The 13,153-nt window shown below is 39.2% G+C and overlaps 1 protein-coding gene across 1 annotated transcript in view; it reads left to right on the top strand.

Moving 5' to 3' along the window:
• The first annotated feature begins 11,124 nt into the window (after positions 1-11,124).
• The window catches only part of LOC116376747 (tetratricopeptide repeat protein 30A-like), a 16,031-nt gene continuing 14,002 nt past the window's right edge, over positions 11,125-13,153 (top strand). The window contains 3 exon segments of the mRNA XM_031838217.1: positions 11,125-11,302; positions 11,605-11,670; positions 12,003-12,212. Of these exon segments, the coding sequence (XP_031694077.1) occupies positions 11,255-11,302; positions 11,605-11,670; positions 12,003-12,212 (324 nt within the window). The 5' untranslated portion in view covers positions 11,125-11,254.

Consider the following 13,153-nt stretch of genomic DNA (forward strand, 5'->3'; position numbering starts at 1 on the left):
CATAACCCTAAATCAATGAGATTTTCTGCTGAATCATCTTGATTTTCTCTTGTTTTGTCGTCATCAGCCAAAAAATAGGATGTTTATAGGCATGTAAAAGATATGCATTTTAATTAACATAGTATTTTGCATTGTTGTTATTTTTAGATGTATTTCTTCTTACATGAGCCCGTAGCGTGATTCTACCTCACCTCCACATGTATTTTATTTCTATTAACTTTCTCTCAGTCTGAGCCTTTTCTCTTAAAATGAAATAAATAAAAACTATCAATAACTATCAAGATGTCAGATATATGTAGTAAAGTAAATAAATATAATATTTACCTCTGAAATGTAGCAGAGTAAAAGTATAAAGTTGCATATATACAGAAGTACTACTTAGGTAACATAGTTGTGTTTTACACTCAGCCTCGTCTCAGTGTTTTATTATTGCAGTTCATTTATTGATTATTGTCTATTATCTATCTATATGTCACGTTTATCAAAGTGTGTGACTCTTTTTTATTTTTTTGTTTCTCCTCCTCATCTTCTCCTGCAGCGAGTTAGAATTGGGAGCAACGGCAGATTACAGCCAGCGTGTTATTACACACAGCGTGTTATTACACACAGTGTGTTACAGTATCTGGGATTACTGATGTCGTACAAGCTGGGTCACACAGCTCAGAGACCCAGATTCTGTGCAGTTTGGATGATGTGGAGTTTTGGGTTGGTGGCGCATTTAGAAGTGAAGACTCTGACGGATTAAATCTAATGCCCAAAGATCTTTATACCAACAAGTCCTCCAACTCGTACGACCACAACGAAACTTCTGAAACGTCCCACGGGACTCAAACGCGTCCTCAGACCTAAACATAGCAGACTCAGTTTTTAACACGTTGTTGGTTTGAGTTAAAATAAATATGTTTGTCTCAAACCTCTCAGTGTCAAAATAATAAAGACTGCAATCTTGTTTACCCAACATGCCCCTCTTCAAGCACTGACTCAGCCAATAGCAGGCCTCCAAAGGTGACGCGTCATCATGGCAGCGTCACATCTGTCCTCACAGCTTCATGAACATTTAACTAACCTCCAGTCATCGTAACAAAGGCTGTAAAGCTTCAATATAATAAAGCGTGCAAGAGGGAAAGATAATAGAAGTTAAAGAATATCAAAATATTCTTTTTTTAAGTTAAAGTCAATAGTGATCATTTGATCTGTGGAAGTCCGTTAAGATAAATTCATGTTTCATTCTTTCCGCTTTTCTGCAACACAGGAGTTGAAATGAAACATCTCAATAAAAGTTAACATATTTAGAATCATCTTTGCTATTTTTAAATAGTTTTTTATTCATTGAGTCATCTAGTTATGAAACCAGTATCTTCTAGCTTTTCTGAGCGAAAAACAGTTTCAGAGAAAGAAAACTGTCGACCCTTAAAAGTTCCAATCAAAACACAGAAAAATAAAGTTTGCTCTCACCTTCATCTTCTGAGAGTCACGTGACCAATAAAACGTGTCACGATACGTCGACATGGAGTCGGACCTGATGCTGAAACATGTTCTACAGTTATTCTCTGAACAAACAAGAGACTGAAACATTGAATAAATGCAATAAGTGAGTTTATTTGTAGCTCATATGATGCAGCAGTAAACCCAAACCAACATCTCCAAAAGGCATAAAGAACAAACACGAGTTCAGCTGTGCTGCAAAATATCACTCATTGTGTGAAGTTAAAAACCTGAAATCTTTCAAATCAATCTTTGTTTGTTGAGTTTCACCAGTTAATATATTTGTTATGAGGAAACTTGAAGCTGTGTCACAAACATAATGCACTTTATGTTTCATCAAATGTGCTTTATTGTGTTATTCTATTGTTTTTACTGTGGACTTGGTCCATGGACATAACAATCCCACAATGCAATGCATCCAGAGAAAACAGTCTATTTCATCGGGAGGACAGGAAAACAATATTCATTTGGAATATTATCTCGGTAAATACGCCGAGTGCAGCTCTCTCTTACGTAATATAACATGTGTATTGTGTTTTGTTTTTATATATTTGTATATTTTAATCTTAGATCTTTGTGTTTTAGATTGGGAGAACAAGAATTGTTTATTACACAATGAAATAAAAGCTGCAGCGCTGTAAAATAAGACAAATAGAGACATAAGACAGCCCGAGAAGAAGAAGAAGAAGCAAACATGACGATGAAGAATCGTTGGCTGCTTAGGAAGTGGCCTTCTTCTTCACCACCCTCCTCCCGGTCTGTCTGGGGACGGGGGCCGGGGCCAGAGCCGGGCCGGCGTTGGCGTTGTTGGTGCGGTCGGCCTTGACCTCGTCGATGAAGGTTTCTACGACGGTGAACTTCTCGGTGAGGTCGCCCAGGTGAGCTTTGAGGGCGTTGAACTCCTTGTAGAGGTCGTCTAAAGCCTCGGACAGCGGCTGGATCCTGGAGAGGAACACAGAGAGACCGGATCCTTCATCTGCTTCACTTTATTTATATAAACCCTAACCCGATTAATCAGAATCTGAACTTCTTTCAAACCACGTAAAAGCAGATGTTTCAGTGTATTTAAAATTCAACTTGAGGTTTTCAGCCGTGATTAAATGTCACAAGTAAAGACGACATAAAGAGACAACACGAGGAACAGAGATGTGAAGAACCGTTTAGTGGGAGTCAATGGTGGAACATTTACTCTGTTCTGTTATTCAAAACAAAAAGGAGGAACTTGAACTTTACTTGAGTATTTCCATTTTAGTTCTACTCCACTACACCTCAGAGGTACATATTGTACTTTGTACTGTACTACACCTCAGAGGTACATATTGTACTTTGTACTGTACTACACCTTAGAGGTACATATTGTACTTTGTACTGTACTACACCTCAGAGGTACATATTGTACTTTTACTACATTTGTTTGACAGCTTTGGTTTCTTTTTCATGTCCTTCCTGAGAGAGACAGAGCCGATACAAACATTTGATCATCTCATAGAATAGAAGCATTGATGCAGATTAAACTAACCAGGATATAAAGGAGTTCACACGTTAATATAGCAGTAATCCAGAAACATCAGATATAATAGTGAAACATTTCCCTGATCAATCAATAGTTTCACTTTACGTCCTTTAAGTACATGTTGCTGATACATACTTTTACTTTGGTAAGGTTTTTGAATGCAAAGTTGAGTGTTTCACAGCGTAGTATGAGTACTTTTATGGCAGTAAAGGACCTGAATACTTCTTCCACTGCCGGTGGGAGTTGAGTTCAATAGCGTTTGTGACTCTCTGTCCTCCTGTGTGTTTTGAAGGAACAATATTTTCCACATAAATAAAAGAGATGAAAGTCCCCCACAGGAATGTGGTTTGTCCTGAGAATAACTTCAGGAGTCTGTTGGGTTCACTCTGTGGCCAATGCCGTCATTTGAAACTGCAGCTGAAACTGCAATTTAAAATAGAAACGTGGTTTTATTCAGGGTGAAAGAAAGAAACGTGCTCGAGTTTTCCACAAAGGAAGTCTGGTGTTTCCTGCCTCTCGCCGCAGTTTAGGGGACCAGACATCATTATGGTCTGGTGGCTACATAAACAGTGATGGAGCAGCCATGTTTATTGCATATTCTCCGCCCTTCTTTATTTGGCCTCTGTATGCTGCTTTTACTTTTCTCTCTTTTGCATTTGCTCTCACTTCTGTTTTTTATCCTTTTCCGTCTCTGCTTCACAGTCTTTTCCCAGAACTTTGCTCGAATACATTTCAAATAATAAGCCTGTGATGGGTTATAATGCCGTAACGGAAAATATCTCGCATCAATGAACTGTTTTATAGTATGTTTCATATTTAGACTGCTTAACTGAGCTGTTGCTGGTATTTAATAAAAGTCAGAAAGGATCCTCTGGTGCAGTTTGTTTAATTATACACACAGCAACAATGTGGAATGATTCTAATATGTTCATGACTTCTTAATCAGTTTTCAGTCTCTTTCTTACATTCATAAACATCAGCATTAGTATTAGTTCTCCCTCCAAAAGATTTTTTGCAGACTTCACTGAAGTCATGTAACGTAATGTAACGTAACGTAATGTAACAACGTAATGTAACGTAACGTAATGTAACATAACGTAATGTAACATAACGTAATGTAACGTAACGTAATGTAACGTAACGTAATGTAACATAACGTAATGTAACGTAACGTAGTGTAACGCTACGATAGTTATAAGCAATACTTTGCTCTATGCTTTACGGGTACAATGCGATATAATAACATACGATACGTTACAATACATTATGATATACTGATGGGTTTATCCCTCTGATAACCTCCTCCCTCTCCCTCCGTACCTGGCGTAGTCGGGCAGGAGAGACTGGTGGTCGTTCTGCAGAAGTCCCTTCATCTGGTTCAGGATGTCAAACCTCCAGTTGTCCAGGATCTGAGTCAGGTTGGCCACACCGCGCATGTTCACCCTCTCAGCTGGGACAAGAAATCACAATGACAACACAGATCTGGTGACACATAGTAAAGCACAAAAGAGGTTCATGATAGAGTCTCTAAAATCAGAGTTTAAAGATAAATAAATGTGGTTTTCTGAGTCGTTGGCCAACAAGCTATTCTGACATTTACGTATAAGGACGTCTTGTCTCTGCCACAAAGATATACTGTAGCAGCTTAATGCTAACGTTAAAAGTCAGTTGGTGCACCGTTGAAGATTAGCCTGTTTCAGTGGTTGCCAAAGTTAATACCAACAGTGACGTTAATAACATAAGAGTTATTTGGACTTTAATTGCTCTTGTATAGTTTCTATTTTTACTTGTATTCTTTTTTATGTTTGATATACTTTTTACTTTTCTTTTATCATATGTTACAATCTGTTTTTTTACCCTGCTTTATGGTCTGTTTGACTCTAAATGGACCATAATGTACTAAATGAACATCATGCTGTATTGAAGAAGACTTGAAACTAGAGATTGAGACCATAAACTCATGTTTACAATGTTTACTGAGGTAATAAATCAAGAGAGAAGTAGAGTCATTTTCTCATAGACTTCTATACAACCAGAGGAGTCGCCCCCTGGTGGACACTAGAGAGAATGCAGCTTTAACACATGAAGCTTTGACTTGAACCGGAGGTTGCCGCCTGGTCAGAAGCTGTGGTCCGCAGCGTTTCTGTCCTCCTCATCCGTCTTATAAGACCTCTAATAGAGCTTCAACACAAAGAGGCAGCCACACATCGACAGACACCTCCGAAGCTCTGACATCATCATGATGAGCTCTGAACTTGACCTGTGACCCCGGGGTAAACAGAGAGTAATCTGGGCGCTCACAGCCATCCCTGTAGTTCCACTCGTCGTTGGTCGTGGTCTTCGACGCCGGGCGTCGCCTCTGGCCGAGGACTGTTACCGCGGCAACAGCCAGTATCAGCAACAGCAGCACGTTCAGTTTGGGAGCCATGATCGGACCAGCACCTGGAGGGGGGGGAGCACACACAGCCACACTGGCATTGTTGAAGGTCCAGTTTAAAGATGGGTGTGGTTACATAACACACACACACACACACACACACACACACACTTTACGCCCCTGGCCTTAATTTGGCTGAGTGATTCCATGACAATGGTCTCCTAGTTTATATTTACAATGAAATCACTGTTTATTGTAAAAGGTGTCACTCCTTTTAACCTCTATATTTAAGTATTTTAATCTCTCTTTTTTGTTTTTTTGGAGTTTCAGCCTGGTGTCTAGTTATTTAGTAATTATTATATTACATATCTGGGAAAAAAGTACCACAAATATTTTAAATTAAAATCTTCAAAGATTCTGTTTTCATAAATTGCACCGAAATAACTCAACTTTAATTCTTTCTCTCCAGTTTAATATTTTTCATTTAAATCTATCTGGTTCTTATCTTGAATTATTTTTCTCACGTTCTATTTAAATGTTTTTGTTTTTGTCTTCTGATTCTTTTCTTTCTTGACTTAATACCTTTAAATGTCTCGTGTAAAATATGTGTTGAACGGATTAACTATACTTTCCTTTGCTTGAGTTTAATCATTCTAAACTTTATATGTTTATTCATTGTCACCCTTGTTGTTGTTGAGCTCTTTGACTCACATCTTTACATAAACTCTGCTACATAATATCGACCAATGGATTAGAAGTAATTGCCACCGTTTATCTAATGAAGATTGAGTCGGTAGTAGACACCTTTATTATTCCATCTTCATCAAGTCAAACGACTCAGAGGCGAGCTGAGTAATTATGTTTAGTCATTTTCATTTTAATACATTAGTATAATGAAATCACGTATCTATGCTACTTATTCTTCAAGTCTCCTCCTCTGCGTTGAGTGCTGGATGTCCTCTCAGTCTTTGTTCTAGTCCAGAGGTCTTCAACAGGGGGTCCTTGGCCTGAAAAACGTTGAAGACCCCTGTTCCAGTCCATTACTGGTGCTCTGCAGCCTGAGTCAGCATGCTGCAGGTGTTACACTCGTCCTCAGCACTGCCTTAAACCCTCACGGCTTTGCCGCGAGGCTTCATCAATCCTGATGAAGCCGAGGAAAAGGAAATCTAACTTCTCTGAGAACAAACTCCTAAGTCTTCCAGGCGTGTCGGAGGGTGGAACAGTGGAAGGAGCCCGAGGCTGAACTCTCAGCTCACATTAAGGAACGAGTCCGAGCAGCCGTCAGACGGCTGAGGCACTAAAGTGAACCGAGAGAGAGTCGGAGAGCTGCAGAGACACGCTGAGTGCACACTACCTCAGAGAGTTGCTGTTTATTTCAGTTACACACACATGACTGCAGTAATACACAGAGGCTTTAGTCTGTGCAGCAGTGTTACATGACTTCCACATGTTTGAAAAGTGATGGTGACAAAGACATTTGATGAATATAAAAACAGGGGTTCTCTGTATTCTTTAAGAGCTGCTCAAATAAGTTTGTCAAACCTCTTCTGCAGCGTAACACACTCGTTTTTTTGTCACTTAAATCATCAGATTGTCTAGAGCGCCCTGTAGTGGTCATTAAAGGACCTGCAGCGTTAATGCACACATTTTTAGCTTCCTCTTCACATTAACATCAATTTGCAATTAATTAAGAATTACACTGTATTTTATAACATGGTCAGTTTGCAGACTTGAACCCAGCTGGTGATATTTCATTTTGTCAACAAAATCTCAGGAAAAGAACTGATGAGTGTCCGTTTATCCAAAGCCCGTCCCCGTCTCTCTCACAATCAACCTTCAATTCAACTACATTGCATTTCACAATCAAACTTTTTAGATATATATTTTCTCCCGGATTACGGTCGCAGTTTTAAACATCGGTTAACTTTGTGAATTGAAACAAAACAAAAACGCAACAAAACTAATTGATTACGAAAACATGAAGGTTTGGCTTGAGATAAGTAGTTTTGTTAAATCATTTAAGGTACAGACAGAATTAGAATAAGTCCACTTTGACTTGTGGTTTCACACGGGACATGAACAGTGGTCTCCTGGTGAGAGTCCTGTGATTGTTTGACTCCTCCGTTCACCCTGACCTCCGACCTGTCGCTGACCATCATTAGAAACTCATGATGTGTTCAAAAACGAACGTAATCCCGGAGAAAACAAGTTTCCCTCGAAGCGTAATAGACAAAGCAGCTTCGCTGTACGTCCACCTTCAAAATCCTAGAACTCAACCGCAGCTTTTTTATTAAAAGTAACTCCAATCTTTCTCCAACAATAACCAAGTGTTTTAGTTGCCTATCCGACAGCCGAACCGAACCAAAATCATTGTTACAATCTTTCCATAAACTAGTTGATGACATTGATAAAATCGAAGGCAAGAACTTTAAAAACGAGAACACGGAGTTTAGAAAAACGTTCCCACATCAACCGTCCAGCTGCCTAAACCACTCAACGCGGATTCATCCGCCGCTGAAAATAGTCCCCAACAAGTACACTATTCCCTAAAACAAAACTAAAATCTACAGGGAGCAGCTGTTTTAGGAAATTACTGATGAAATGATACATATTTGTGCTTGTAAAGATGCCTTCTTCAGTAGAAGAGAGACACAGACATGAAGTCAGGAGGTATTGAGAGATGCCCTAACAAGTTGTTGGTTTTTGTCTTTTTAATGGTTGACAATAAGGAAAGTCCATGAACGCAACATAAGCTCCAGTTAAACCGGGAACACCCAGATCATTTTGTTGTTATCACTTGATGCAGAATTAACCAACTCCCAAAAACTATTCAATCAAACACACATTGACCCCTCTGACCCTGCAGGTGTATACAACACACACACACACACACACACACACACACACACACACACACACACAGGCCTGAAACACACACATAAACAACACACTGCACATGTGGTTCAGCTCTCTCTCTGCTGCAGCTTTTCTCAAAAGCACAGCTTCTTCTTCTCTTTTTTTTTTTTTTTTCAAGCAACCAAAATCTCATCAGCTCTAACCGGGCTCAATCTGGCAACATGAAATAAGTTTGGCCCCGCGGTGAAAAAAGGCACACGGAAGAATTCATTCAATATTTAAACGGCAGATGCCTGATTCAAATTAATGCTCAACATTAAAAAAGAGTCCCATTCGGTTTCATCTCCAGCGTGCATTACACTTATAGTGCTCATGCTCTTATATGCAGCACGAATACACTCATATTTGATCTCATCGCTTCTGCAATATTTAGAGATTTCGTTTTTTTTAGATTTTAATCCATACGCACTTTTATTTTTACTTTCTTTGTTTTGGTTTTAACTCAAATTAACTTTGAACACAAAGAAAATCAAGCTGAAAACATAAAGCAGCACAATCTGGTTATCGTTGATAATCAAACTAACGGCCCCGGGCTTTTCTTCATCACCTAAGGATAAAAGTAAAGTGATCAATGTGTAAATGAAACGCTGCTCTCTGCACACACACACACATACCTGTTTGATTCTGAGCTCTTCTTCTGCACAGCTTCTCTACCGTCCCAACAGAAGGCAGTGACAGGCAGGAGAGGAGAGCAGACAGAGAGAGACAGGAAACACACACCCAGGCTGCACACAAGCATGCATGCACATGCATATACACAAGAGACACACACACACACACACACACACAGAGCAGCCACCCTCTCCTCCGTCATTATGGAGGCCTGGTGGTCAAAACAGTGAGGTTTGAGGTTTGTGGGGCGAAGCTCCAGCACCTTCGGTTTCATCTGGATTGACCACTGTGTGTGTGTGTGTGTGTGTGTGTGTGTGTGTGTGTGTGTGTGTGTGTGTGTGTGTGTGTGTGTTGTTCTTCTTTTCTGGGATCCATCTCATTCACTTCCTGAATCCTTCAGAAATGAGATCATTGGTGGTTTTTACCATTCTGTGCTTGTGCTGTGGAAGAAAGAAAGAAAGAAAGAAAGAAAGAAAGAAAGAATGAAAGAGAAGAGAAACATCCATAAGAATCTCATATTATATAAAGTTATTACTTGTTTTCGAGTTTATTGCAGGTCAGTTTTATTTCTTTTGAGCAGTTTTACTTCATAAAGTCTGTTTGTTTCAGAATATACAGTAAATATGTGTTCACGTCACATGTCAGTTTAATGGATAAATAAATATATATTTCAATATATAAAAGGACTTTAATTGGTTATCTCTTAAGCCTTCAAGAAGTTAAATTTTCATATTAAATTCTAAGCTCCACCCAAAAGTTGTGTTGAATAAATGATAATATTTTGCTTTGAATGAGTTGAATGTGATGCGGCTGACAGATTTAAACTCCTCTGCAGCTCTGAGACGTTCCAGCTGAGATATCCGTCACTTCACAAGTTAGGAAAGTGGATCAAAGGCTTTTAAAAGAAGAACCAAACATGAGTCACTCTGAGAACAGAGATCCTCCTCTGAGACGTTTAGATGCATTCAGGCTCTGATCCGCTCCGAGTGCCGGTTCACTTCAGTTCAGTGGGCTTCATTAGTGTAAGACAATGGAGCCAAAACGTCAAGGAATAATGACTGTAAAGAAAAAAAGATGCAGCTCATACAATGAAGAAGTAATGAACCCTTGTTCTCTGCGTGTGTGTGTGTGTGTGTGTGTGTGTGTGTGTGTATGTGCGTGAGTGCGTGTGCGTATGTGTGATGAAGAGGAAGTTTCTGCAGCTTCAGTCTGATCATCCTCTCTCTCTTCTCGTTCCAGTGGAGTGCAGTGGTTGAGGATGCAGACCTGTTGAGACACGGGTTTGATTCCCACCTGAGATACACTACACAGGAATGTGTGTGTGTGTGGGTGTGGTTTCATTTGTCTACTCTGAAAAACAAGACTTTGAGCGTGATGATTTCAACTTGCACGGACGTCTAGCATCGATTCAGGAAGAAACCGAGAACACATATGGTCGAGCTAGCTTGACCAGCAATTTTTGGCTGCTTATATTCTGACTTTAAATTATCTGCACATGTTTCAGTCTGTTCAACTCACCCTGCAGGTGATAGTGGAGCTGATCATGTGACCCTCACCTGAACATCATCATATCATACAGTAAACCTGCCTTACTAGGCTTTCAATGGATCATCTGCATGCTTTCAGCTTAAATGTATTTATCTTAATGGATAACAATCCCTTAAACTTTCAGCTTACTTGAAAATGGATTTAAGTGTGAAACCCCTTTAAGTGTGCAGAATGACATCACAATTAAATACAATTTTATACCTTAAAGGAGCAACATTTTTCAATTAAGATGCTGATTTTAGAATAATTAATAGATGAATAAATGGATTGATTTATATGAGACGATTGTAATTGTTTTTGTGTTTCTGCCACGTATATAACTAACTCTGTACTGTTTGTCTTTAAAAAATATATATGATAATAATAAGAAAATAATAAAACATTTAAACTGCTGGAATGAAATATGGCTGACCTGCATACACTTGTAAAAATTATCTGAAATAAATAACATTTTAGAGAAAACATGATGTCACATGAAGTCATAGGTTGTTGTGTTATATGTATATATATAATATATATTTATATATTTATGTTATTATTGTGTATCTGTGTTCAACAGGTAAATAAAGGTTTGGAGGGAGAAAAAATGAGAGGTTGGCCAGTTTAACTTCTATCTCCTACACGATTGGCCCTCACACACGTCTGTCAAATGTTCTATTTCCGGTGTGTTCCGTTGCTAAGTGACAGCTGAAGCCATCCGTCCGTCCGCTAAACAGAAGCTAGCTCGATGCTCGATTTCAGATTTTTGGGAACGCTCAAAGCTCAAAGTAATTTGTTCACATTAAAACAACTGGTCTGAAGCCATGACCGCTATAAAAGACGGAGAGTACACGGCTACGATCTACAAACTGGTGAGAATAGTGTTTTAGTTGAGGTTAGCTTCTCAGCTAACGCTGCTAACCAGCTAACGCTGAGCCAAACTCCATTCAAAAAACCTTCATTTTAGTGTTTTTAGCTAACTGAAAAACACACACCGGACACGCTATCGACTGCTCGTAAATTCGGCATTTATATTAAAAACAAAAATAACCAAACGATTCAATAATAGTCAAACGTTTGCAGTGTTGTTGTCCCTAACACAACGTTACTTCATCTCTAAATAACCTCTGATATGCTGTATATAACCATCATAATTCATAACTCTGTGTTTCAGATTAAAGACAGCCAGTATGTGGAAGCAATTCACATCCTAAACGGCCAACTTCAGAAACACACGAAGGTAAGTGTTAATATGAAACGTGCACATTATATATATATATATATATGTATATATATATATGTCCAGGATGTCCTCATGTCTTTTATTACAAATATTTGGCCTAAAATGTAATTATATTTATCAATTAGTCAACTAGTTGATTGACAGAAAATGAAGCTTCAACTATTTTGATGATCAATTAATTGTTTCAGTCACTTTTTAACTGACAAATACAAACATTCACTGACAGTTTTACAAACGCACAGATTGATGTTGTATAGTTAATCCACACAGCCTCATGTTACAAACACAAACCAGCGGTTTAACTCTCGTTGCTTTCCTTTGTGTCACAGTCCAGAGCAGCGCTGTCTCTGCTGGGCTTCTGCTACTATCACATCCAGGACTTCACCAACTCTGCAGACTGCTACGAGCAGCTCACCCAGCTGCACCCGGAGGTGGAGGAGTACAAGGTGTACTACGCCCAGTCCCTTTACAAAGCCGGGGCATACCCCGAGGCCATGAAGGCCTCCTTCATGCTCGACAACCCCAGCAGTCACATGAAGGTACAGCGTGAACGCAGCGCTGCCTTTAACAGCAGGATAATGTGAAAATGTTGAGCCAACTTTTTAGCAGCTTTTCTAAGACTCACTGCATTCTGCTCCATTTGGCTCCAGGTGTTGAAATACTGCTTCTCCACCTTATTTACATTGAGATGTTTCTCTTTGTTCTCTCCATCTGTTAAACTCTTCACATCACTGGGAGCTGTTGTTACACATAAGTGCTCAAACAAATGCATATGGGCAATAAATGCACAAGCAATGAAATACAGAGAGCACAACTGTGTAGAGCTAACGGGTATATATCAGTAACACGATTATATTTCCAGAAAGTGACAAATAATGCTGCTTTCAAATGGGATTTAAGGTCATGTTAGTATAGTATAGTATAGTAGAGTATACTCTACTATACTCTACTATAGTAGAGTATACTATACTATAGTAGAGTAGAGTATACTAGAGTAGAGTAGAGTAGAGTATACTATACTAGAGTAGAGTATAGTACGATAGTAGAAATATTCTGTAACTCCCTCAGAAAATATGTGAATTCATTGTGAGAAGACAGGTTCAAACTCATGAAAATGAATTATGGATCAGAGTCTGCGTCAGAGTTTTGCTTAATTTTCCCCCCAAAGTCAAATATTTACCTTTAGTTTATCCTCTCTCTCTCTCTCTCTCTCTCTCTCTCTGTCTCTCTCTGTCTGTCTGTCTGTCTGTCTGTCTCTCTCTCTCTCTCTCTCTCTCTGTCTCTCTCTCTGTCTCTCTCTGTCTGTCTGTCTGTCTGTCTGTCTGTCTCTCTCTCTCTCTGTCTCTCTCTCTCTGTCTCTCTCTCTGTCTCTCTCTGTCTGTCTGTCTGTCTGTCTGTCTGTCTCTCTCTCTCTCTGTCTCTCTCTCTCTGTCTCTCTCTCTGTCTCTCTCTGTCTGTCTGTCTGTCTGTCTGTCTGTCT

The sequence above is a fragment of the Anarrhichthys ocellatus genome, unplaced genomic scaffold (genome assembly GCF_004355925.1).
Source record: "Anarrhichthys ocellatus isolate YVR2014 unplaced genomic scaffold, GSC_Weel_1.0 scaffold568, whole genome shotgun sequence".
Lineage (NCBI taxonomy): Eukaryota > Metazoa > Chordata > Actinopteri > Perciformes > Anarhichadidae > Anarrhichthys > Anarrhichthys ocellatus.